We start from the raw sequence: 27,042 nt of genomic DNA, 5'->3' as shown, positions 1-27,042 counted from the left end.
GAATTGGATTGGAACGGCAAAGTTGGGCAGCAGTTAGGATTCTACCATAGCAAGAACACACACAAATGTATGAAAGAAAAACTAAGCAGTTTCGCAAAGTAAGGCATTGCCCACTTAATGGCTGCCCGGTCGGCAATAGCCCTGTTGTCACGTGACTCGGCCAAAACGGTGTATGCACATGACGTAAGCATGACGCCTCCAGTTGGTAGACTGAGCTATTAATAGCTCTTAGTCAAGAGGTGTATGTTGCCAGAGGTGGCATTTCTTAGAAACGTTTCGTCACTTTTGTGTCAATTGACAGTCTGTCATACACGACATTCTGGCGACTGACATATGTCACATATGTTAGGGACATAATTTCCACACATTAGGGACAATGTCTATTTATAGTTTGTTCATGTTCACTCTGGTTGTGGTTGTGAATGTGGTTGTGGCTGCTCCGTTTGATGGTGAGTAGATGTGTTTCTTTTTCTCTAGTCTATGAAATATCTATTTTCGTCACCTCTAAAATGTAGTCTATGAAATGTCTACTTTGTCCCATCTAACATATAGCCTATGAAATGTCCACTTTTGTCCACTCTAGCATGTAGCCTATGAAATGTCCACTTTTGTCCACTCTAGCATGTAGCCTATGAAATGTCCACTTTTGTCCACTCTAGCATGTAACCTATGAAATGTCCACTTTTGTCCACTCTAGCATGTAACCTATGAAATGTCCACTTTTGTCCACTCTAGCATGTAGCCTGGGTACCCAGCTGTGTAAAGAAAATTTCATGAAGAAATTGACAGGCCACTTGCCAACAGATTTTTGTCTGTAAGTTCATGACAAATGTCAGATTTTTGTAAGTTCATGACAAATGTCAGATTTTTATAAGTTCATGACAAATGTCATTTAAAATCACCTACACATGACTAGTAATATTATGACAAAACCTACCAATTGTTTAGTGAGCTAAACCCTCTGACAACAAAACCTACCAATTGTTTAGTGAGCTAAACCCTCTGACAACAAAACCTACCAATTGTTTAGTGAGCTAAACCCTCTGACAACAAAACCTACCAATTGTTTAGAGAGCTAAACCCTCTGACAACAAAACCTACCAATTGTTTAGTGAGCTAAACCCTCTGACAACAAAACCTACCAATTATCCCCAGTGAGCTAAACCCTCTGACAACAAAACCTACCAACTATCCCCAGTGAGCTAAACCCTCTGACAACAAAACCTACCAGTTGTTTAGTGAGCTAAACCCTCTGACAACAAAACCTACCAACTATCCCCAGTGAGCTAAACCCTCTGACAACAAAACCTACCAATTATCCCCAGTGAGCTAAACCCTCTGACAACAAAACCTACCAACTATCCCCAGTGAGCTAAACCCTCTGACAACAAAACCTACCAACTATCCCCAGTGAGCTAAACCCTCTGACAACAAAACCTACCAACTATCCCCAGTGAGCTAAACCCTCTGACAACAAAACCTACCAACTATCCCCAGTGAGCTAAACCCTCTGAAAACAAAACCTACCAATTGTTTAGTGAGCTAAACCCTCTGACAACAAAACCTACCAACTATCCCCAGTGAGCTAAACCCTCTGACAACAAAACCTACCAACTATCCCCAGTGAGCTAAACCCTCTGACAACAAAACCTACCAACTATCCCCAGTGAGCTAAACCCTCTGACAACAAAACCTACCAATTGTTTAGTGAGCTAAATCCTCTGACAACAAAACCTACCAACTATCCCCAGTGAGCTAAACCCTCTGACAACAAAACCTACCAACTATCCCAGTGAGCTAAACCCTCTGACAACAAAACCTACCAACTATCCCCAGTGAGCTAAACCCTCTGACAACAAAACCTACCAATTGTTTAGTGAGCTAAACCCTCTGACAACAAAACCTACCAACTATCCCCAGTGAGTTAAACCCTCTGACAACAAAACCTACCAACTATCCCCAGTGAGCTAAACCCTCTGACAACAAAACCTACCAACTATCCCCAGTGAGCTAAACCCTCTGACAACAAAACCTACCAACTATCCCCAGTGAGCTAAACCCTCTGACAACAAAACCTACCAACTATCCCCAGTGAGCTAAACCCTCTGACAACAAAACCTACCAGTTGTTTAGTGAGCTAAACCCTCTGACAACAAAACCTACCAACTATCCCCAGTGAGCTAAACCCTCTGACAACAAAACCTACCAATTATCCCCAGTGAGCTAAACCCTCTGACAACAAAACCTACCAACTATCCCCAGTGAGCTAAACCCTCTGACAACAAAATCTACCAACTATCCCCAGTGAGCTAAACCCTCTGACAACAAAACCTACCAATTGTTTAGTGAGCTAAACCCTCTGACAACAAAACCTACCAACTATCCCCAGTGAGCTAAACCCTCTGACAACAAAACCTACCAATCGTTTAGTGAGCTAAACCCTCTGATAACAAAACCTACCAGCTATCCCCAGTGAGCTAAAACCTCTGACAACAAAACCTACCAACTATCCCCAGTGAGCTAAACCCTCTGACAACAAAACCTACCAACTATCCCCAGTGAGCTAAACCCTCTGACAACAAAACCTACCAACTATCCCCAGTGAGTTAAACCCTCTGACAACAAAACCTACCAACTATCCCCAGTGAGCTAAACCCTCTGACAACAAAACCTACCAATTGTTTAGTGAGCTAAACCCTCTGACAACAAAACCTACCAATTATCCCCAGTGAGCTAAACCCTCTGACAACAAAACCTACCAATTATCCCCAGTGAGCTAAACCCTCTGACAACAAAACCTACCAATTGTTTAGTGAGCTAAACCCTCTGACAACAAAACCTACCAACTATCCCCAGTGAGCTAAACCCTCTGACAACAAAACCTACCAACTATCCCCAGTGAGCTAAACCCTCTGACAACAAAACCTACCAATTGTTTAGTGAGCTAAACCCTCTGACAACAAAACCTACCAATTGTTTAGTGAGCTAAACCCTCTGACAACAAAACCTACCAACTATCCCCAGTGAGCTAAACCCTCTGACAACAAAACCTACCAACTATCCCCAGTGAGCTAAACCCTCTGACAACAAAACCTACCAATTGTTTAGTGAGCTAAACCCTCTGACAACAAAACCTACCAACTATCCCCAGTGAGCTAAACCCTCTGACAACAAAACCTACCAACTATCCCCAGTGAGCTAAACCCTCTGACAACAAAACCTACCAACTATCCCCAGTGAGCTAAACCCTCTGACAACAAAACCTACCAACTATCCCCAGTGAGCTAAACCCCCTGACAACAAAACATACCAACTATCCCCAGTGAGCTAAACCCTCTGACAACAAAACCTACCAACTATCCCCAGTGAGCTAAACCCTCTGACAACAAAACCTACCAACTATCCCCAGTGAGCTAAACCCTCTGACAACAAAACCTACCAACTATCCCCAGTGAGCTAAACCCTCTGACAACAAAACCTACCAGTTGTTTAGTGAGCTAAACCCTCTGACAACAAAACCTACCAACTATCCCCAGTGAACTAAACCCTCTGACAACAAAACCTACCAACTATCCCCAGTGAGCTAAACCCTCTGACAACAAAACCTACCAACTATCCCCAGTGAGCTAAACCCTCTGACAACAAAACCTACCAACTATCCCCAGTGAGCTAAACCCTCTGACAACAAAACCTACCAATTGTTTAGTGAGCTAAATCCTCTGACAACAAAACCTACCAACTATCCCCAGTGAGCTAAACCCTCTGACAACAAAACCTACCAACTATCCCAGTGAGCTAAACCCTCTGACAACAAAACCTACCAACTATCCCCAGTGAGCTAAACCCTCTGACAACAAAACCTACCAATTGTTTAGTGAGCTAAACCCTCTGACAACAAAACCTACCAACTATCTCCAGTGAGCTAAACCCTCTGACAACAAAACCTACCAACTATTCCCAGTGAGCTAAACCCTCTGACAACAAATCCTACCAACTATCCCCAGTGAGCTAAACCCTCTGACAACAAAACCTACCAACTATCCCCAGTGAGTTAAACCCTCTGACAACAAAACCTACCAACTATCCCCAGTGAGCTAAACCCTCTGACAACAAAACCTACCAACTATCCCCAGTGAGCTAAACCCTCTGACAACAAAACCTACCAACTATCCCCAGTGAGCTAAACCCTCTGACAACAAAACCTACCAATTGTTTAGTGAGCTAAACCCTCTGACAACAAAACCTACCAACTATCCTAAGTGAGCTAAACCCTCTGACAACAAATCCTACCAACTATCTCCAGTGAGCTAAACCCTCTGACAACAAAACCTACCAACTATCCCCAGTGAGCTAAACCCTCTGACAACAAAACCTACCAATTGTTTAGTGAGCTAAACCCTCTGACAACAAAACCTACCAACTATCCCCAGTGAGCTAAACCCTCTGACAACAAAACCTACCAACTATCCCCAGTGAGCTAAACCCTCTGACAACAAAACCTACCAATTGTTTAGTGAGCTAAACCCTCTGACAACAAAACCTACCAACTATCCCCAGTGAGCTAAACCCTCTGACAACAAAACCTACCAACTATCCCCAGTGAGCTAAACCCTCTGACAACAAAACCTACCAACTATCCCCAGTGAGCTAAACCCTCTGACAACAAAACCTACCAACTATCCCCAGTGAGCTAAACCCTCTGACAACAAAACCTACCAACTATCCCCAGTGAGCTAAACCCTCTGACAACAAAACCTACCAATTGTTTAGTGAGCTAAACCCTCTGACAACAAAACCTACCAACTATCCCCAGTGAGCTAAACCCTCTGACAACAAAACCTACCAACTATCCCCAGTGAGCTAAACCCTCTGACAACAAAACCTACCAACTATCCCCAGTGAGCTAAACCCTCTGACAACAAAACCTACCAACTATCCCCAGTGATCTAAACCCTCTGACAACAAAACCTACCAACTATCCTAAGTGAGCTAAACCCTCTGACAACAAATCCTACCAACTATCCCCAGTGAGCTAAACCCTCTGACAACAAAACCTACCAACTATCCCCAGTGAGCTAAACCCTCTGACAACAAAACCTACCAATTGTTTAGTGAGCTAAACCCTCTGACAACAAAACCTACCAACTATCCCCAGTGAGCTAAACCCTCTGACAACAAAACCTACCAACTATCCCCAGTGAGCTAAACCCTCTGACAACAAAACCTACCAATTGTTTAGTGAGCTAAACCCTCTGACAACAAAACCTACCAACTATCCCCAGTGAGCTAAACCCTCTGACAACAAAACCTACCAACTATCCCCAGTGAGCTAAACCCTCTGACAACAAAACCTACCAACTATCCCCAGTGAGCTAAACCCTCTGACAACAAAACCTACCAACTATCCCCAGTGAGCTAAACCCTCTGACAACAAAACCTACCAACTATCCCCAGTGAGCTAAACCCTCTGACAACAAAACCTACCAATTGTTTAGTGAGCTAAACCCTCTGACAACAAAACCTACCAACTATCCCCAGTGAGCTAAACCCTCTGACAACAAAACCTACCAACTATCCCCAGTGAGCTAAACCCTCTGACAACAAAACCTACCAACTATCCCCAGTGAGCTAAACCCTCTGACAACAAAACCTACCAACTATCCCCAGTGAGCTAAACCCTCTGACAACAAAACCTACCAACTATCCCAGTGAGCTAAACCCTCTGACAACAAAACCTACCAACTATCCCCAGTGAGCTAAACCCTCTGACAACAAAACCTACCAATTGTTTAGTGAGCTAAACCCTCTGACAACAAAACCTACCAACTATCTCCAGTGAGCTAAACCCTCTGACAACAAAACCTACCAACTATTCCCAGTGAGCTAAACCCTCTGACAACAAATCCTACCAACTATCCCCAGTGAGCTAAACCCTCTGACAACAAAACCTACCAACTATCCCCAGTGAGTTAAACCCTCTGACAACAAAACCTACCAACTATCCCCAGTGAGCTAAACCCTCTGACAACAAATCCTACCAACTATCCCCAGTGAGTTAAACCCTCTGACAACAAAACCTACCAACTATCCCCAGTGAGCTAAACCCTCTGACAACAAAACCTACCAACTATCCCCAGTGAGCTAAACCCTCTGACAACAAAACCTACCAACTATCCCCAGTGAGCTAAACCCTCTGACAACAAAACCTACCAATTGTTTAGTGAGCTAAACCCTCTGACAACAAAACCTACCAACTATCCTAAGTGAGCTAAACCCTCTGACAACAAATCCTACCAACTATTCCCAGTGAGCTAAACCCTCTGACAACAAAACCTACCAACTATCCCCAGTGAGCTAAACCCTCTGACAACAAAACCTACCAATTGTTTAGTGAGCTAAACCCTCTGACAACAAAACCTACCAACTATCCCCAGTGAGCTAAACCCTCTGACAACAAAACCTACCAACTATCCCCAGTGAGCTAAACCCTCTGACAACAAAACCTACCAATTGTTTAGTGAGCTAAACCCTCTGACAACAAAACCTACCAACTATCCCCAGTGAGCTAAACCCTCTGACAACAAAACCTACCAACTATCCCCAGTGAGCTAAACCCTCTGACAACAAAACCTACCAACTATCCCCAGTGAGCTAAACCCTCTGACAACAAAACCTACCAACTATCCCCAGTGAGCTAAACCCTCTGACAACAAAACCTACCAACTATCCCCAGTGAGCTAAACCCTCTGACAACAAAACCTACCAATTGTTTAGTGAGCTAAACCCTCTGACAACAAAACCTACCAACTATCCCCAGTGAGCTAAACCCTCTGACAACAAAACCTACCAACTATCCCCAGTGAGCTAAACCCTCTGACAACAAAACCTACCAACTATCCCCAGTGAGCTAAACCCTCTGACAACAAAACCTACCAACTATCCCCAGTGATCTAAACCCTCTGACAACAAAAACTACCAACTATCCCCAGTTAGCTAAACCCTCTGACATCAAAACCTACCAACTATCCCCAGTGAGCTAAACCCTCTGACAACAAAACCTACCAACTATCCCCAGTGAGCTAAACCCTCTGACAACAAAACCTACCAACTATCCCCAGTGAGCTAAACCCTCTGACAACAAAACCTACCAACTATCCCCAGTGAGCTAAACCCTCTGACAACAAAACCTACCAACTATCCCCAGTGAGCTAAACCCTCTGACAACAAAACCTACCAACTATCCACAGTGAGCTAAACCCTCTGACAACAAAACCTACCAACTATCCCCAGTGAGCTAAACCCTCTGACAACAAAACCTACCAATTGTTTAGTGAGCTAAACCCTCTGACAACAAAACCTACCAACTATCCCCAGTGAGCTAAACCCTCTGACAACAAAACCTACCAATTGTTTAGTGAGCTAAACCCTCTGACAACAAAACCTACCAACTATCCCCAGTGAGCTAAACCCTCTGACAACAAAACCTACCAACTATCCCCAGTTAGCTAAACCCTCTGACATCAAAACCTACCAACTATCCCCAGTGAGCTAAACCCTCTGACAACAAAACCTACCAACTATCCCCAGTGAGCTAAACCCTCTGACAACAAAACCTACCAACTATCCCCAGTGAGCTAAACCCTCTGACAACAAAACCTACCAACTATCCCCAGTGAGCTAAACCCTCTGACAACAAAACCTACCAATTGTTTAGTGAGCTAAACCCTCTGACAACAAAACCTACCAACTATCCCCAGTGAGCTAAACCCTCTGACAACAAAACCTACCAACTATCCCCAGTTAGCTAAACCCTCTGACATCAAAACCTACCAACTATCCCCAGTGAGTTAAACCCTCTGACAACAAAACCTACCAACTATCCCCAGTGAGCTAAACCCTCTGACAACAAAACCTACCAATTGTTTAGTGAGCTAAACCCTCTGACAACAAAACCTACCAATTGTTTAGTGAGCTAAACCCTCTGACAACAAAACCTACCAACTATCCCCAGTGAGTTAAACCCTCTGACAACAAAACCTACCAACTATCCCCAGTTAGCTAAACCCTCTGACAACAAAACCTACCAACTATCCCCAGTGAGCTAAACCCTCTGACAACAAAACCTACCAATTGTTTAGTGAGCTAAACCCTCTGACAACAAAACCTACCAACTATCCCCAGTGAGCTAAACCCTCTGACAACAAAACCTACCAATTGTTTAGTGAGCTAAACCCTCTGACAACAAAACCTACCAACTATCCCCAGTGAGCTAAACCCTCTGACAACAAAACCTACCAACTATCCCCAGTTAGCTAAACCCTCTGACATCAAAACCTACCAACTATCCCCAGTGAGCTAAACCCTCTGACAACAAAACCTACCAACTATTCCAGTGAGCTAAACCCTCTGACAACAAAACCTACCAACTATCCCCAGTGAGCTAAACCCTCTGACAACAAAACCTACCAACTATCCCCAGTGAGCTAAACCCTCTGACAACAAAACCTACCAATTGTTTAGTGAGCTAAACCCTCTGACAACAAAACCTACCAACTATCCCCAGTGAGCTAAACCCTCTGACAACAGAACCTACCAACTATCCCCAGTTAGCTAAACCCTCTGACATCAAAACCTACCAACTATCCCCAGTGAGTTAAACCCTCTGACAACAAAACCTACCAACTATCCCCAGTGAGCTAAACCCTCTGACAACAAAACCTACCAATTGTTTAGTGAGCTAAACCCTCTGACAACAAAACCTACCAATTGTTTAGTGAGCTAAACCCTCTGACAACAAAACCTACCAACTATCCCCAGTGAGTTAAACCCTCTGACAACAAAACCTACCAACTATCCCCAGTTAGCTAAACCCTCTGACAACAAAACCTACCAACTATCCCCAGTGAGCTAAACCCTCTGACAACAAAACCTACCAACTATCCCCAGTGAGCTAAACCCTCTGACAACAAAACCTACCAATTGTTTAGTGAGCTAAACCCTCTGACAACAAAACCTACCAACTATCCCCAGTGAGCTAAACCCTCTGACAACAAAACCTACCAACTATCCCCAGTTAGCTAAACCCTCTGACATCAAAACCTACCAACTATCCCCAGTGAGTTAAACCCTCTGACAACAAAACCTACCAACTATCCCCAGTGAGCTAAACCCTCTGACAACAAAACCTACCAATTGTTTAGTGAGCTAAACCCTCTGACAACAAAACCTACCAATTGTTTAGTGAGCTAAACCCTCTGACAACAAAACCTACCAACTATCCCCAGTGAGTTAAACCCTCTGACAACAAAACCTACCAACTATCCCCAGTGAGCTAAACCCTCTGACAACAAAACCTACCAACTATCCCCAGTGAGCTAAACCCTCTGACAACAAAACCTACCAACTATCCCCAGTGAGCTAAACCCTCTGACAACAAAACCTACCAACTATCCCCAGTGAGCTAAACCATCTGACAACAAAACCTACCAACTATCCCCAGTGAGCTAAACCCTCTGACAACAGAACCTACCAACTATCCCCAGTTAGCTAAACCCTCTGACATCAAAACCTACCAACTATCCCCAGTGAGTTAAACCCTCTGACAACAAAACCTACCAACTATCCCCAGTGAGCTAAACCCTCTGACAACAAAACCTACCAATTGTTTAGTGAGCTAAACCCTCTGACAACAAAACCTACCAATTGTTTAGTGAGCTAAACCCTCTGACAACAAAACCTACCAACTATCCCCAGTGAGTTAAACCCTCTGACAACAAAACCTACCAACTATCCCCAGTTAGCTAAACCCTCTGACAACAAAACCTACCAACTATCCCCAGTGAGCTAAACCCTCTGACAACAAAACCTACCAACTATCCCCAGTGAGCTAAACCCTCTGACAACAAAACCTACCAATTGTTTAGTGAGCTAAACCCTCTGACAACAAAACCTACCAACTATCCCCAGTGAGCTAAACCCTCTGACAACAAAACCTACCAACTATCCCCAGTTAGCTAAACCCTCTGACATCAAAACCTACCAACTATCCCCAGTGAGTTAAACCCTCTGACAACAAAACCTACCAACTATCCCCAGTGAGCTAAACCCTCTGACAACAAAACCTACCAATTGTTTAGTGAGCTAAACCCTCTGACAACAAAACCTACCAATTGTTTAGTGAGCTAAACCCTCTGACAACAAAACCTACCAACTATCCCCAGTGAGTTAAACCCTCTGACAACAAAACCTACCAACTATCCCCAGTGAGCTAAACCCTCTGACAACAAAACCTACCAACTATCCCCAGTGAGCTAAACCCTCTGACAACAAAACCTACCAACTATCCCCAGTGAGCTAAACCCTCTGACAACAAAACCTACCAACTATCCCCAGTGAGCTAAACCATCTGACAACAAAACCTACCAACTATCCCCAGTGAACTCCAGTCCCTGCTGGGGTGTGTGGACAGGGCCTGCGACTTGAGTGGGGCAGAGCTGTTCTACATCCGGTCAACACTCGACAGGCAGCTGGCTAGTCGTGGTCTCACGTGTGGTAGGTCAAGTTTAATTGTGTATGTTGCGGGCGGACGGACGGACCAACCCCTGGTAAAAAACAAACAAACTAGAATTAAGGTTTTTTAAAACAAATTTCATTTTCCAAACTTATAGTGTTAATTTACTGCATGTGGATTAAACAAAATTAAAGAAAATGTATCACCATTCACAAAAATTCTAATTGTGTCTGAAAATTATATACATTTAGTCCTTTGGCACTCATTACGTCCCTTGAGAAATTAGGAAAACAAAATTACTTCCCTCTAAAAAAAGATTACATTGGGGGGAGGGGGGGTTACTTTTTATTACTTTGTTATATATATATATATATATATATATATATATATATATATATATATATATATATATATATATGTATATATATATATATACACTAGACGACCCACTTTCCCGTTGGAAAAAAGTGGCGGACGGTGGGATTTTACACCGGAGACCAGCTAGGGGGTGGGGGAGACAAACTAGGGGGTGGGGGAGACCAACTAGGGGGTGGGGGAGCGCTATAGATAAATAAAAATGACTTGTATGTTAATGAAATGGATCTCAAACACAGAACCGACGGAATAGAAGTCAAGTTCTCCACGCAGCTCTAACCTCACGTAACAATGTGTCAAAGATGTAGTAGTTTGTAGTAGATGAGGGTTAGCACGAGATGTAGTAGTTTGTAGTAGATGAGGGATAGCACGATACTGTTTGTTTACACTTTAAGCACTTCATCAAATTCAAAATGAAAAATGCTTTAAAACAGGAATACAACATACATGTTGTAACTGGAATAATATCCATAATATCTTTTTTGTACATTTTATGAACAAATTAATATTACATATACTTAAAAAACGATATGAAAATCAACGATGAATACAATATTTACTTTTCTTTTCTTTTGACAGATTTGAATTTTTCAGGTAACAACACATTCTTTTTGTAGTTTAAATATAATTTAAGAAAACATGGGATGCTGTTAATTAATACAATTTAGTAGGCCCTACATTTTTATAATATTTGTACCTTAACAAATGTATACAAGCACATTTTGGTTAAGTTTATGTTTTACAGTAATTTATACAAGCACATTTTGGTTAAGTTTATGTTTTACATTAATTTATACTAGCACATTTTGGTTAAGTTTATGTTTTACATTAATTTATACTAGTATATTTTGGTTAAGTTTATGTTTTACATTAATTTATACAAGCGCATTTTGGTTAAGTTTATGTTTTACATTAATTTATACAAGCACATTTTGGTTAAGTTTATGTTTTACATTAATTTATACAAGCACATTTTGGTTAAGTTTATGTTTTACATTAATTTATACAAGCACATTTTGAACTTAAAACTTGAGCAGATTACTCGGGTGATGAGGGCTATGATGACTGGGGTAATGACGATTATGATGAGGGCTCAACTTCAGCTGACGGTAGGTTTCGGTAGACCACTTTTTGTGGGTTAGATCGTGTGTGTGTGTGGGGGGGGGGTTAGGTCGTGTGGGGGGCGGGGGGGGGGGGGGTTAAATCGTATGGAGGGCTGGGTCGTATGGGGGTTGTTTGTGTGTATTCTACAAATTTGCAATCCGTCGACAGACCTGTCGACATACTTGCCGCCCCTGCCTACAGAAGCAGGTAGTTCCTTAACTGTTAAAGAAAAATCTGAAGCAGACGCGGGCACTCTATCCCCACCTAACCCTGAGGGAAGTGTTGGACCGAAGGAAACCCCAGTATCAACCAATGATGAAATGATTCTAACAGAAATCCCCAAGTTGAATGAGGACATCGGACGACAAGCGACAGAAGACAACCTCTCACTTGGTAGGTCAATGTTTCGGGCTAACTCAAGTAGCTCTTGTGGGAGGGTGGGGAGTATGATAGCTACGTCATACACCTCGTCACATTTGTGAGTTGTCTGCAGTGACGTCATAGCTGAATGATGAGTGCCATGATCCCAGAGTCTACCTCCAAAAAATGTAGTCCGTCCCCAGCCACGAAAGTTACAAGTGACCCCCTCCCCCTCCCCTCCCGGAGAAAAAGGTCCGAAAGAAACACTGCGTGCACCACGTGAAAGAGTTTGCAATTAATGGAGATTGTGCCTCGTTTCAGACTGTCTAAAGGCGCTGGGTGCCTGCCAGGACCTGACCCCAGGCTCAGCTAGGCCCGTCTCAGACACGCCCACCGTCTGCTCGTGAGTAATTTGTCGTCTCAGTTGGCCAAAACTTGTCTTCTGTCTAGAGCCGTTACGTGTTTGTCTCAGTTGGCCAAAACTTGTCTTCTGTCTAGAGCCGTTACGTGTCTCAGTTGGCCAAAACTTGTCTTCTGTCTAGAGCCGTTACGTGTCTCAGTTGGCCAAAACTTGTCTTCTGTCTAGAGCCGTTACAAGTTTGTCTCAATTGGCCAAAACTTGTCTTCTGTCTAGAGCCGTTACGTGTTTGTCTCAGTTGGCCAAAACTTGTCTTCTGTCTAGAGCCGTTACGTGTCTCAGTTGGCCAAAACTTGTCTTCTGTCTAGAGCCGTTACGTGTTTCAGTTGGCCAAAACTTGTCTTCTGTCTAGAGCCGTTACGTGTCTCAGTTGGCCAAAACTTGTCTTCTGTCTAGAGCCGTTACGTGTTTGTCTCAGTTGGCCAAAACTTGTCTTCTGTCTAGAGCCGTTACGTGTCTCAGTTGGCCAAAACTTGTCTTCTGTCTAGAGCCGTTACGTGTCTCAGTTGGCCAAAACTTGTCTTCTGTCTAGAGCCGTTACAAGTTTGTCTCAATTGGCCAAAACTTGTCTTCTGTCTAGAGCCGTTACGTGTTTGTCTCAGTTGGCCAAAACTTGTCTTCTGTCTAGAGCCGTTACGTGTCTCAGTTGGCCAAAACTTGTCTTCTGTCTAGAGCCGTTACGTGTTTCAGTTGGCCAAAACTTGTCTTCTGTCTAGAGCCGTTACGTGTCTCAGTTGGCCAAAACTTGTCTTCTGTCTAGAGCCGTTACGTGTTTGTCTCAATTGGCCAAAACTTGTCTTCTGTCTAGAGCCGTTACGTGTTTGTCTCAGTTGGCCAAAACTTGTCTTCTGTCTAGAGCCGTTACGTGTCTCAGTTGGCCAAAACTTGTCTTCTGTCTAGAGCCGTTACGTGTCTCAGTTGGCCAAAACTTGTCTTCTGTCTAGAGCCGTTACGTGTCTCAGTTGGCCAAAACTTGTCTTCTGTCTAGAGCCGTTACGTCGTCTCAGTTGGCCAAAACTTGTCTTCTGTCTAGAGCCGTTACGTGTTTGTCTCAGTTGGCCAAAACTTGTCTTCTGTCTAGAGCCGTTACGTGTTTGTCTCAGTTGGCCAAAACTTGTCTTCTGTCTAGAGCCGTTACGTGTCTCAGTTGGCCAAAACTTGTCTTCTGTCTAGAGCCGTTACGTGTCTCAGATGGCCAAAACTTGTCTTCTGTCTAGAGCCGTTACGTCCTCTCAGTTGGCCAAAACTTGTCTTCTGTCTAGAGCCGTTACGTCCTCTCAGTTGGCCAAAACTTGTCTTCTGTCTAGAGCCGTTACGTGTTTGTCTCAGTTGGCCAAAACTTGTCTTCTGTCTAGAGCCGTTACGTGTTTGTCTCAGTTGGCCAAAACTTGTCTTCTGTCTAGAGCCGTTACGTGTTTGTCTCAGTTGGCCAAAACTTGTCTTCTGTCTAGAGCCGTTACGTGTTTGTCTCAATTGGCCAAAACTTGTCTTCTGTCTAGAGCCGTTACGTGTTTGTCTCAGTTGGCCAAAACTTGTCTTCTGTCTAGAGCCGTTACGTGTTTCTCTCAGTTGGCCAAAACTTGTCTTCTGTCTAGAGCCGTTACGTGTCTCAGTTGGCCAAAACTTGTCTTCTGTCTAGAGCCGTTACGTGTCTCAGTTGGCCAAAACTTGTCTTCTGTCTAGAGCCGTTACGTGTCTCAGATGGCCAAAACTTGTCTTCTGTATAGAGCCGTTACGTGTTTGTCTCAGTTGGCCAAAACTTGTCTTCTGTCTAGAGCCGTTACGTGTCTCAGTTGGCCAAAACTTGTCTTCTGTCTAGAGCCGTTACGTGTTTGTCTCAGTTGGCCAAAACTTGTCTTCTGTCTAGAGCCGTTACGTCCTCTCAGTTGGCCAAAACTTGTCTTCTGTCTAGAGCCGTTACGTCCTCTCAGTTGGCCAAAACTTGTCTTCTGTCTAGAGCCGTTACGTCCTCTCAGTTGGCCAAAACTTGTCTTCTGTCTAGAGCCGTTACGTGTTTGTCTCAGTTGGCCAAAACTTGTCTTCTGTCTAGAGCCGTTACGTGTTTGTCTCAGTTGGCCAAAACTTGTCTTCTGTCTAGAGCCGTTACGTGTTTGTCTCAGTTGGCCAAAACTTGTCTTCTGTCTAGAGCCGTTACGTGTTTGTCTCAGTTGGCCAAAACTTGTCTTCTGTCTAGAGCCGTTACGTGTTTGTCTCAGTTGGCCAAAACTTGTCTTCTGTCTAGAGCCGTTACGTGTTTGTCTCAGTTGGCCAAAACTTGTCTTCTGTCTAGAGCCGTTACGTGTTTGTCTCAATTGGCCAAAACTTGTCTTCTGTCTAGAGCCGTTACGTGTTTGTCTCAGTTGGCCAAAACTTGTCTTCTGTCTAGAGCCGTTACGTGTTTGTCTCAGTTGGCCAAAACTTGTCTTCTGTCTAGAGCCGTTACGTCCTCTCAGTTGGCCAAAACTTGTCTTCTGTCTAGAGCCGTTACGTCCTCTAAGTTGGCCAAAACTTGTCTTCTGTCTAGAGCCGTTACGTGTTTGTCTCAGTTGGCCAAAACTTGTCTTCTGTCTAGAGCCGTTACGTGTCTCAGTTGGCCAAAACTTGTCTTCTGTCTAGAGCCGTTACGTGTCTCAGTTGGCCAAAACTTGTCTTCTGTCTAGAGCCGTTACAAGTTTGTCTCAATTGGCCAAAACTTGTCTTCTGTCTAGAGCCGTTACGTGTTTGTCTCAGTTGGCCAAAACTTGTCTTCTGTCTAGAGCCGTTACGTGTCTCAGTTGGCCAAAACTTGTCTTCTGTCTAGAGCCGTTACGTGTTTCAGTTGGCCAAAACTTGTCTTCTGTCTAGAGCCGTTACGTGTCTCAGTTGGCCAAAACTTGTCTTCTGTCTAGAGCCGTTACGTGTTTGTCTCAGTTGGCCAAAACTTGTCTTCTGTCTAGAGCCGTTACGTGTCTCAGTTGGCCAAAACTTGTCTTCTGTCTAGAGCCGTTACGTGTCTCAGTTGGCCAAAACTTGTCTTCTGTCTAGAGCCGTTACAAGTTTGTCTCAATTGGCCAAAACTTGTCTTCTGTCTAGAGCCGTTACGTGTTTGTCTCAGTTGGCCAAAACTTGTCTTCTGTCTAGAGCCGTTACGTGTCTCAGTTGGCCAAAACTTGTCTTCTGTCTAGAGCCGTTACGTGTTTCAGTTGGCCAAAACTTGTCTTCTGTCTAGAGCCGTTACGTGTCTCAGTTGGCCAAAACTTGTCTTCTGTCTAGAGCCGTTACGTGTTTGTCTCAATTGGCCAAAACTTGTCTTCTGTCTAGAGCCGTTACGTGTTTGTCTCAGTTGGCCAAAACTTGTCTTCTGTCTAGAGCCGTTACGTGTCTCAGTTGGCCAAAACTTGTCTTCTGTCTAGAGCCGTTACGTGTCTCAGTTGGCCAAAACTTGTCTTCTGTCTAGAGCCGTTACGTGTCTCAGTTGGCCAAAACTTGTCTTCTGTCTAGAGCCGTTACGTCGTCTCAGTTGGCCAAAACTTGTCTTCTGTCTAGAGCCGTTACGTGTTTGTCTCAGTTGGCCAAAACTTGTCTTCTGTCTAGAGCCGTTACGTGTTTGTCTCAGTTGGCCAAAACTTGTCTTCTGTCTAGAGCCGTTACGTGTCTCAGTTGGCCAAAACTTGTCTTCTGTCTAGAGCCGTTACGTGTCTCAGATGGCCAAAACTTGTCTTCTGTCTAGAGCCGTTACGTCCTCTCAGTTGGCCAAAACTTGTCTTCTGTCTAGAGCCGTTACGTCCTCTCAGTTGGCCAAAACTTGTCTTCTGTCTAGAGCCGTTACGTGTTTGTCTCAGTTGGCCAAAACTTGTCTTCTGTCTAGAGCCGTTACGTGTTTGTCTCAGTTGGCCAAAACTTGTCTTCTGTCTAGAGCCGTTACGTGTTTGTCTCAGTTGGCCAAAACTTGTCTTCTGTCTAGAGCCGTTACGTGTTTTGTCTCAATTGGCCAAAACTTGTCTTCTGTCTAGAGCCGTTACGTGTTTGTCTCAGTTGGCCAAAACTTGTCTTCTGTCTAGAGCCGTTACGTGTTTCTCTCAGTTGGCCAAAACTTGTCTTCTGTCTAGAGCCGTTACGTGTCTCAGTTGGCCAAAACTTGTCTTCTGTCTAGAGCCGTTACGTGTCTCAGTTGGCCAAAACTTGTCTTCTGTCTAGAGCCGTTACGTGTCTCAGATGGCCAAAACTTGTCTTCTGTCTAGAGCCGTTACGTCCTCTCAGTTGGCCAAAACTTGTCTTCTGTCTAGAGCCGTTACGTCCTCTCAGTTGGCCAAAACTTGTCTTCTGTCTAGAGCCGTTACGTGTTTGTCTCAGTTGGCCAAAACTTGTCTTCTGTCTAGAGCCGTTACGTGTTTGTCTCAGTTGGCCAAAACTTGTCTTCTGTCTAGAGCCGTTACGTGTTTGTCTCAGTTGGCCAAAACTTGTCTTCTGTCTAGAGCCGTTACGTGTTTGTCTCAGTTGGCCAAAACTTGTCTTCTGTCTAGAGCCTTTACGTGTTTGTCTCAGTTGGCCAAAACTTGTCTTCTGTCTAGAGCCGTTACGTGTTTGTCTCAGTTGGCCAAAACTTGTCTTCTGTCTAGAGCCGTTACGTGTTTGTCTCAATTGGCCAAAACTTGTCTTCTGTCTAGAGCCGTTACGTGTTTGTCTCAGTTGGCCAAAACTTGTCTTCTGTCTAGAGCCGTTACGTGTTTGTCTCAGTTGGCCAAAACTTGTCTTCTGTCTAGAGCCGTTACGTCCTCTCAGTTGGCCAAAACTTGTCTTCTGTCTAGAGCCGTTACGTCCTCTAAGTTGGCCAAAACTTGTCTTCTGTCTAGAGCCGTTACGTGTTTGTCTCAGTTGGCCAAAACTTGTCTTCTGTCTAGAGCCGTTACGTGTTTGTCTCAGTTGGCCAAAACTTGTCTTCTGTCTAGAGCCGTTACGTGTTTGTCTCAATTGGCCAAAACTTGTCTTCTGTCTAGAGCCGTTACGTGTTTGTCTCAGTTGGCCAAAACTTGTCTTCTGTCTAGAGCCGTTACGTGTTTGTCTCAGTTGGCCAAAACTTGTCTTCTGTCTAGAGCCGTTACGTGTTTGTCTCAGTTGGCCAAAACTTGTCTTCTGTCTAGAGCCGTTACGTGTTTGTCTCAGTTGGCCAAAACTTGTCTTCTGTCTAGAGCCGTTACGTGTTTGTCTCAATTGGCCAAAACTTGTCTTCTGTCTAGAGCCGTTACGTGTTTGTCTCAGTTGGCCAAAACTTGTCTTCTGTCTAGAGCCGTTACGTGTTTGTCTCAGTTGGCCAAAACTTGTCTTCTGTCTAGAGCCGTTACGTGTCTCAGTTGGCCAAAACTTGTCTTCTGTCTAGAGCCGTTACGTGTCTCAGATGGCCAAAACTTGTCTTCTGTCTAGAGCCGTTACGTCCTCTCAGTTGGCCAAAACTTGTCTTCTGTCTAGAGCCGTTACGTGTTTGTCTCAGTTGGCCAAAACTTGTCTTCTGTCTAGAGCCGTTACGTGTTTGTCTCAGTTGGCCAAAACTTGTCTTCTGTCTAGAGCCGTTACGTGTTTGTCTCAATTGGCCAAAACTTGTCTTCTGTCTAGAGCCGTTACGTGTTTGTCTCAGTTGGCCAAAACTTGTCTTCTGTCTAGAGCCGTTACGTGTTTGTCTCAGTTGGCCAAAACTTGTCTTCTGTCTAGAGCCGTTACGTGTCTCAGTTGGCCAAAACTTGTCTTCTGTCTAGAGCCGTTACGTGTTTGTCTCAGTTGGCCAAAACTTGTCTTCTGTCTAGAGCCGTTACGTGTTTGTCTCAATTGGCCAAAACTTGTCTTCTGTCTAGAGCCGTTACGTGTCTCAGTTGGCCAAAACTTGTCTTCTGTCTAGAGCCGTTACGTGTTTGTCTCAGTTGGCCAAAACTTGTCTTCTGTCTAGAGCCGTTACGTGTCTCAGATGGCCAAAACTTGTCTTCTGTCTAGAGCCGTTACGTCCTCTCAGTTGGCCAAAACTTGTCTTCTGTCTAGAGCCGTTACGTCCTCTCAGTTGGCCAAAACTTGTCTTCTGTCTAGAGCCGTTACGTGTTTGTCTCAGTTGGCCAAAACTTGTCTTCTGTCTAGAGCCGTTACGTGTTTGTCTCAGTTGGCCAAAACTTGTCTTCTGTCTAGAGCCGTTACGTGTTTGTCTCAATTGGCCAAAACTTGTCTTCTGTCTAGAGCCGTTACGTGTTTGTCTCAGTTGGCCAAAACTTGTCTTCTGTCTAGAGCCGTTACGTGTTTGTCTCAGTTGGCCAAAACTTGTCTTCTGTCTAGAGCCGTTACGTGTCTCAGTTGGCCAAAACTTGTCTTCTGTCTAGAGCCGTTACGTGTCTCAGATGGCCAAAACTTGTCTTCTGTCTAGAGCCGTTACGTCCTCTCAGTTGGCCAAAACTTGTCTTCTGTCTAGATCCGTTACGTGTTTGTCTCAGTTGGCCAAAACTTGTCTTCTGTCTAGAGCCGTTACGTGTTTGTCTCAGTTGGCCAAAACTTGTCTTCTGTCTAGAGCCGTTACGTGTTTGTCTCAATTGGCCAAAACTTGTCTTCTGTCTAGAGCCGTTACGTGTTTGTCTCAGTTGGCCAAAACTTGTCTTCTGTCTAGAGCCGTTACGTGTCTCAGTTGGCCAAAACTTGTCTTCTGTCTAGAGCCGTTACGTGTTTGTCTCAGTTGGCCAAAACTTGTCTTCTGTCTAGAGCCGTTACGTGTCTCAGTTGGCCAAAACTTGTCTTCTGTCTAGAGCCGTTACGTGTTTGTCTCAATTGGCCAAAACTTGTCTTCTGTCTAGAGCCGTTACGTGTTTGTCTCAGTTGGCCAAAACTTGTCTTCTGTCTAGAGCCGTTACGTGTCTCAGATGGCCAAAACTTGTCTTCTGTCTAGAGCTGTTACGTCCTCTCAGTTGGCCAAAACTTGTCTTCTGTCTAGAGCCGTTACGTCCTCTCAGTTGGCCAAAACTTGTCTTCTGTCTAGAGCCGTTACGTGTTTGTCTCAGTTGGCCAAAACTTGTCTTCTGTCTAGAGCCGTTACGTGTTTGTCTCAGTTGGCCAAAACTTGTCTTCTGTCTAGAGCCGTTACGTGTCTCAGTTGGCCAAAACTTGTCTTCTGTCTAGAGCCGTTACGTGTTTGTCTCAGTTGGCCAAAACTTGTCTTCTGTCTAGAGCCGTTACGTCCTCTCAGTTGGCCAAAACTTGTCTTCTGTCTAGAGCCGTTACGTCCTCTCAGTTGGCCAAAACTTGTCTTCTGTCTAGAGCCGTTACGTCCTCTCAGTTGGCCAAAACTTGTCTTCTGTCTAGAGCCGTTACGTGTTTGTCTCAGTTGGCCAAAACTTGTCTTCTGTCTACAGCCGTTACGTCCTCTCAGTTGGCCAAAACTTGTCTTCTGTCTAGAGCCGTTACGTGTTTGTCTCAGTTGGCCAAAACTTGTCTTCTGTCTAGAGCCGTTACGTGTCTCAGTTGGCCAAAACTTGTCTTCTGTCTAGAGCCGTTACGTGTTTGTCTCAGTTGGCCAAAACTTGTCTTCTGTCTAGAGCCGTTACGTGTTTGTCTCAATTGGCCAAAACTTGTCTTCTGTCTAGAGCCGTTACGTGTCTCAGTTGGCCAAAACTTGTCTTCTGTCTAGAGCCGTTACGTGTTTGTCTCAGTTGGCCAAAACTTGTCTTCTGTCTAGAGCCGTTACGTGTCTCAGATGGCCAAAACTTGTCTTCTGTCTAGAGCCGTTACGTCCTCTCAGTTGGCCAAAACTTGTCTTCTGTCTAGAGCCGTTACGTCCTCTCAGTTGGCCAAAACTTGTCTTCTGTCTAGAGCCGTTACGTGTTTGTCTCAGTTGGCCAAAACTTGTCTTCTGTCTAGAGCCGTTACGTGTTTGTCTCAGTTGGCCAAAACTTGTCTTCTGTCTAGAGCCGTTACGTGTTTGTCTCAGTTGGCCAAAACTTGTCTTCTGTCTAGAGCCGTTACGTGTTTGTCTCAATTGGCCAAAACTTGTCTTCTGTCTAGAGCCGTTACGTCCTCTCAGTTGGCCAAAACTTGTCTTCTGTCTAGAGCCGTTACGTGTTTGTCTCAGTTGGCCAAAACTTGTCTTCTGTCTAGAGCCGTTACGTCCTCTCAGTTGGCCAAAACTTGTCTTCTGTCTAGAGCCGTTACGTCCTCTAAGTTGGCCAAAACTTGTCTTCTGTCTAGAGCCGTTACGTGTTTGTCTCAGTTGGCCAAAACTTGTCTTCTGTCTAGAGCCGTTACTTGTCTCAGTTGGCCAAAACTTGTCTTCTGTCTAGAGCCGTTACGTGTTTGTCTCAGTTGGCCAAAACTTGTCTTCTGTCTAGAGCCGTTACGTGTTTGTCTCAGTTGGCCAAAACTTGTCTTCTGTCTAGAGCCGTTACGTGTTTGTCTCAGTTGGCCAAAACTTGTCTTCTGTCTAGAGCCGTTACGTGTTTGTCTCAGTTGGCCAAAACTTGTCTTCTGTCTAGAGCCGTTACGTGTTTGTCTCAGTTGGCCAAAACTTGTCTTCTGTCTAGAGCCGTTACGTGTTTGTCTCAGTTGGCCAAAACTTGTCTTCTGTCTAGAGCCGTTACGTGTCTCAGTTGGCCAAAACTTGTCTTCTGTCTAGAGCCGTTACGTGTTTGTCTCAGTTGGCCAAAACTTGTCTTCTGTCTAGAGCCGTTACGTCCTCTCAGTTGGCCAAAACTTGTCTTCTGTCTAGAGCCGTTACGTCCTCTCAGTTGGCCAAAACTTGTCTTCTGTCTAGAGCCGTTACGTCCTCTCAGTTGGCCAAAACTTGTCTTCTGTCTAGAGCCGTTACGTGTTTGTCTCAGTTGGCCAAAACTTGTCTTCTGTCTACAGCCGTTACGTCCTCTCAGTTGGCCAAAACTTGTCTTCTGTCTAGAGCCGTTACGTGTTTGTCTCAGTTGGCCAAAACTTGTCTTCTGTCTAGAGCCGTTACGTGTCTCAGTTGGCCAAAACTTGTCTTCTGTCTAGAGCCGTTACGTGTTTGTCTCAGTTGGCCAAAACTTGTCTTCTGTCTAGAGCCGTTACGTGTCTCAGTTGGCCAAAACTTGTCTTCTGTCTAGAGCCGTTACGTGTTTGTCTCAGTTGGCCAAAACTTGTCTTCTGTCTAGAGCCGTTACGTCCTCTCAGTTGGCCAAAACTTGTCTTCTGTCTAGAGCCGTTACGTGTTTGTCTCAATTGGCCAAAACTTGTCTTCTGTCTAGAGCCGTTACGTGTTTGTCTCATTTGGCCAAAACTTGTCTTCTGTCTAGAGCCGTTACGTGTTTGTCTCAGTTGGCCAAAACTTGTCTTCTGTCTAGAGCCGTTACGTCCTCTCAGTTGGCCAAAACTTGTCTTCTGTCTAGAGCCGTTACGTGTTTGTCTCAATTGGCCAAAACTTGTCTTCTGTCTAGAGCCGTTACGTGTCTCAGTTGGCCAAAACTTGTCTTCTGTCTAGAGCCGTTACGTGTTTGTCTCAGTTGGCCAAAACTTGTCTTCTGTCTAGAGCCGTTACGTCCTCTCAGTTGGCCAAAACTTGTCTTCTGTCTAGAGCCGTTACGTGTTTGTCTCAATTGGCCAAAACTTGTCTTCTGTCTAGAGCCGTTACGTGTCTCAGTTGGCCAAAACTTGTCTTCTGTCTAGAGCCGTTACGTCCTCTCAGTTGGCCAAAACTTGTCTTCTGTCTAGAGCCGTTACGTCCTCTCAGTTGGCCAAAACTTGTCTTCTGTCTAGAGCCGTTACGTGTTTGTCTCAGTTGGCCAAAACTTGTCTTCTGTCTACAGCCGTTACGTCCTCTCAGTTGGCCAAAACTTGTCTTCTGTCTAGAGCCGTTACGTGTTTGTCTCAGTTGGCCAAAACTTGTCTTCTGTCTAGAGCCGTTACGTGTCTCAGTTGGCCAAAACTTGTCTTCTGTCTAGAGCCGTTACGTGTTTGTCTCAGTTGGCCAAAACTTGTCTTCTGTCTAGAGCCGTTACGTGTCTCAGTTGGCCAAAACTTGTCTTCTGTCTAGAGCCGTTACGTCCTCTCAGTTGGCCAAAACTTGTCTTCTTTCTAGAGCCGTTACGTGTTTGTCTCAGTTGGCCAAAACTTGTCTTCTGTCTAGAGCCGTTACGTGTCTCAGTTGGCCAAAACTTGTCTTCTGTCTAGAGCCGTTACGTGTTTGTCTCATTTGGCCAAAACTTGTCTTCTGTCTAGAGCCGTTACGTGTTTGTCTCAGTTGGCCAAAACTTGTCTTCTGTCTAGAGCCGTTACGTCCTCTCAGTTGGCCAAAACTTGTCTTCTGTCTAGAGCCGTTACGTGTTTGTCTCAGTTGGCCAAAACTTGTCTTCTGTCTAGAGCCGTTACGTGTCTCAGTTGGCCAAAACTTGTCTTCTGTCTAGAGCCGTTACGTGTCTCAGTTGGCCAAAACTTGTCTTCTGTCTAGAGCCGTTACGTCGTCTCAGTTGGCCAAAACTTGTCTTCTGTCTAGAGCCGTGACGTGTTTGTCTCAGTTGGCCAAAACTTGTCTTCTGTCTAGAGCCGTTACGTGTCTCAGTTGGCCAAAACTTGTCTTCTGTCTAGAGCCGTTACGTCCTCTCAGTTGGCCAAAACTTGTCTTCTGTCTAGAGCCGTTACGTGTCTCAGTTGGCCAAAACTTGTCTTCTGTCTAGAGCCGTTACGTGTCTCAGTTGGCCAAAACTTGTCTTCTGTCTAGAGCCGTTACGTCGTCTCAGTTGGCCAAAACTTGTTTTCTGTCTAGAGCCGTTACGTGTTTTCTCAGTTCGTCAAAACTTTGTGTAGACAAAATAAATTATTGTTTCCTATTTTAACTTACAGTTACCACAGTAATTAAATTGATTTCAATTCAACAGAAAAATAAACGAGTTAAAAAGTTGCATGGAATCTAAGGGTTGCCACTCCCAAGCTCTCAAATACTACGTAAGCAAACCCAGACAAATCTTTGGGACAACAATTTCAAACCAATCGTTTAGGATCAACACACAAGTGTTGTATTGATGTAACTTAGCTGTTCAAATTATCGTTCCTGAAATAGATCTATACTATTTTAGTTTTTATTTGATCATTTTTTTTTTTGCAGTATGATTCAAGAATGGCAAATATTGCATCGATATACGGCATCAACTGTGGTATGTGATTTAAACTGTAGCATTGATATACGTCTTTGTAGATTAAGGCTAGCTACATTTAATAACTACTATCTGCTTTAATTTTGCTTCATTTCACTGTATATATATATATATATATATATATATATATATATATATATATATATATATATATATATATATATATATATAATATATATATAATATGTATATGTCTGTGTGTTTTATTTTAGAAGAATACATCGCACCACCAAGAAAACCTAGTAAGTCCAAACCTTTGAGTAGAAGCCTTGTGTGTGCATTCAAAATGTTGTGTAGCGTTATGATCCTAATGGTTCTAACATGTCCTATAATTCTCAGCTGAGTTCTGTAACATCCCTTTTTTTCATTCACTTCCAGCTAGTCTCGATAACACGGTGAATCGGCCCTTGCTGTTTTTAGCTGAAGGTATTTCATTGTTGTCCGACTTTTAAATCTACACGTCATGATAACATACACATACATGTCAACATACACGTAAATAGACTAAAGCCAGTCTCATAGAAAAATGTATTTCATTAGTTATGTTTTCTGATTTAGCTAGTCAACACCCACACCCACACCCTCGCCTCTCACGTGGAATTTTTCTTTGGTTTCAGGGGAGAGAAGTGAAATAGAGAGGACAAGTTAAATAACAAGACTGTCTTGTCAGCCACACAGTCACACACATAACAACCACACCCTAGCTACACATACACACACACAACACAAAAACCATACCCTAGCTACACATACACACACACAACACAAAAACCACACCCTAGCTACACATACACACACACAACACAAAAACCATACCCTAGCTACACATACACACACACAACACAAAAACCACACCCTAGCTACACATACACACACACACAACACAAAAACCATACCCTAGCTACACATACACACACACAACACAAAAACCATTCCCTAGCTACACGCCCCCCCACACCCCACACACACGATCACCCCCACACACCACCACCTACCAGAGCACCCTGAACCTCAATACAGCTGACGTCACAGAGAAAAGAAATTTTTGAAATCCCCAGAAAAACCTCAGGCAGGTCATGTGATCATGCAGTCAAAAAAGTCTCCTGTATGACTTGTTCAGTCAGCCAAGTCACATGATCGGACGGGTTTTCCATCTGATTAATATTTTATTCACCGGATTTCTCCGTTCCTGAGAGTTCATTTTTAGAGTTCTGGGGTTACCCGATAACTACACTCACATGAAAAAAATATATTGAGTTACACCCCCTTTACGGGTCTAATGGACTTGTTCAAATTTACGATAGGAGCTTGGAGATTGTGTAGCATAAATTGATCTAGTGATGTATTTCTCATTATCTGTGAATTTACTGGCTTATCTAGTCGTTCAGATTCTTTCTTTAAAACTCGTGTCCTAGGGAAAAATTATATATAATGTTAAAAATAAAATATATACTAAAGCAACTTTTCAATTAAACTTTTTATGAATCAGGCCGTACTTATCAGACTATTTTCTTACAATACAGAATTAAAATGTCGTCTTAGTTTACTTATCCCATACACAACTTTTTTCCAAAGGCAATTTCGCTAACTCTGGGGCTAGTTTCTGGAACAATCTTCCAAATAAAAGAAACTAATCCACAACTCAATATATATTTAAAATAAAACTGAAAAAAATCAACTTTTTCACTATCGCGTCTATTATCATTCTTTCAACTATGTAATACAAAGATGTGATTCTTTCAACTATGTGATACAAAGATGTGATTCTTTCAACTATGTGATACAAAGATGTGATTCTTTGAACTATGTAATACAAAGATGTGATTCTTTCAACTATGTGATACAAAGATGTGATTCTTTGAACTATGTAATACAAAGATGAGATTCTTTCAACTATGTAATACAAAGATGTGATTCTTTCAACTATGTAATACAAAAATGTCAATACTATTTCTTTATTCCCTGTGCTACTACCAAGTCTTTAACATTTTATTTCATATCTTTGATATTTGTTTTTCTTTGATATTTGTTTTTCTTTGATATTTGTTTTTCTTTGATATTTGTTTTTCTTTGATATTTGTTTTTCTTTGATATTTGTTTTTCTTTGATATTTGTTTTTCTTTGATATTTGTTTTTCTTTGATGTTTGTTTTTCTTTGATGTTTGTTTTTCTTTGATGTTTGTTTTTCTTTGATGTTTGTTTTTCTTTGATGTTTGTTTTTCTTTGATGTTTGTTTTTCTTTGATGTTTGTTTTTCTTTGATGTTTGTTTTTCTTTGATGTTTGTTTTTCTTTGATGTTTGTTTTTCTTTGATATTTGTTTTTCTTTGATATTTGTTTTTCTTTGATATTTGTTTTTCTTTGATGTTTGTTTTTCTTTGATGTTTGTTTTTCTTTGATGTTTGTTTTTCTTTGATGTTTGTTTTTCTTTGATGTTTGTTTTTCTTTGATGTTTGTTTTTCTTTGATGTTTGTTTTTCTTTGATATTTGTTTTTCTTTGATATTTGTTTTTCTTTGATGTTTGTTTTTCTTTGATGTTTGTTTTTCTTTGATGTTTGTTTTCTTTGATGTTTGTTTTTCTTTGATGTTTGTTTTTCTTTGATGTTTGTTTTTCTTTGATGTTTGTTTTACTTTGATGTTTGTTTTTCTTTGATGTTTGTTTTTCTTTGATGTTTGTTTTTCTTTGATGTTTGTTTTTCTTTGATATTTGTTTTTCTTTGATATTTGTTTTTCTTTAGTAAACGCCAATGTGTAAAAAGGCCTTACTGAATACCCTTGTAATTGTTCAAAATAAAGTTTAATATTTTTATTTAATGGTATCGAGAATGACTTGTTTGTGTTAAGAAAAAACTCTTATGAAATTTTTAAAATTATTTGATGACTGATAATTTATTTCATGACTTTTTTACTTTCTCGTATACGAAGTATAGAGGAAGTCATATAATCGTGCTAAAATTCGTATAGAGGAAATATTGTAATCGTGCGCAAAATCGAAATCAAGATTTTTATAAATCTTGACGTTTTACACCTCCCTGAGTCGGAAAAACATAGTTTTGCAATTTTCGTCAATATATCTGTGTGGGTGTATGTAGTCATATTGACGGGGCCGTTTTGACGGTGCACCTAAGACCCCAACCACCCCCGCCATTAGAACATATATATA

The 27,042-nt window shown here is 42.9% G+C and overlaps 1 protein-coding gene across 1 annotated transcript; it reads left to right on the top strand.

Moving 5' to 3' along the window:
- The first annotated feature begins 229 nt into the window (after positions 1-229).
- Positions 230-26,011, top strand: LOC131937410 (uncharacterized). Its single transcript, XM_059294809.1, has 12 exons — positions 230-449; positions 736-814; positions 10,436-10,551; positions 11,465-11,479; positions 11,923-11,994; positions 12,158-12,382; positions 12,671-12,752; positions 23,606-23,672; positions 23,833-23,881; positions 24,094-24,123; positions 24,260-24,307; positions 24,499-26,011. The coding sequence occupies exons 1-12, from the start codon at positions 377-379 to the stop codon at positions 24,528-24,530; spliced, it is 888 nt and encodes a 295-aa protein (XP_059150792.1). The 5' UTR covers positions 230-376; the 3' UTR covers positions 24,531-26,011.
- Positions 26,012-27,042: the final 1,031 nt, after the last annotated feature.

The sequence above is a fragment of the Physella acuta genome, unplaced genomic scaffold, assembly GCF_028476545.2.
Source record: "Physella acuta isolate Inbredline_101_S28 unplaced genomic scaffold, ASM2847654v3 ptg000209l, whole genome shotgun sequence".
In the NCBI taxonomy this organism is placed as follows: domain Eukaryota; kingdom Metazoa; phylum Mollusca; class Gastropoda; family Physidae; genus Physella; species Physella acuta.
The sequence above is the reverse complement of the archived record's forward strand: the minus strand, read 5'-3'. Positions and strand labels throughout refer to the sequence as shown.

Excerpts from the sequence above, each read along its gene's own strand:
- LOC131937410 (XM_059294809.1), top strand. The coding sequence starts at position 377 with ATGTCTATTTATAGTTTGTTCATGTTCACTCTGGTTGTGGTTGTGAAT. Across the intron at positions 815-10,435 it reads TTGCCAACAGATTTTTGTCT|TGAACTCCAGTCCCTGCTGG; the intron begins GTAAGTTCATGA and ends AACTATCCCCAG. Across the intron at positions 24,308-24,498 it reads CTTGCTGTTTTTAGCTGAAG|GGGAGAGAAGTGAAATAGAG; the intron begins GTATTTCATTGT and ends CTTTGGTTTCAG.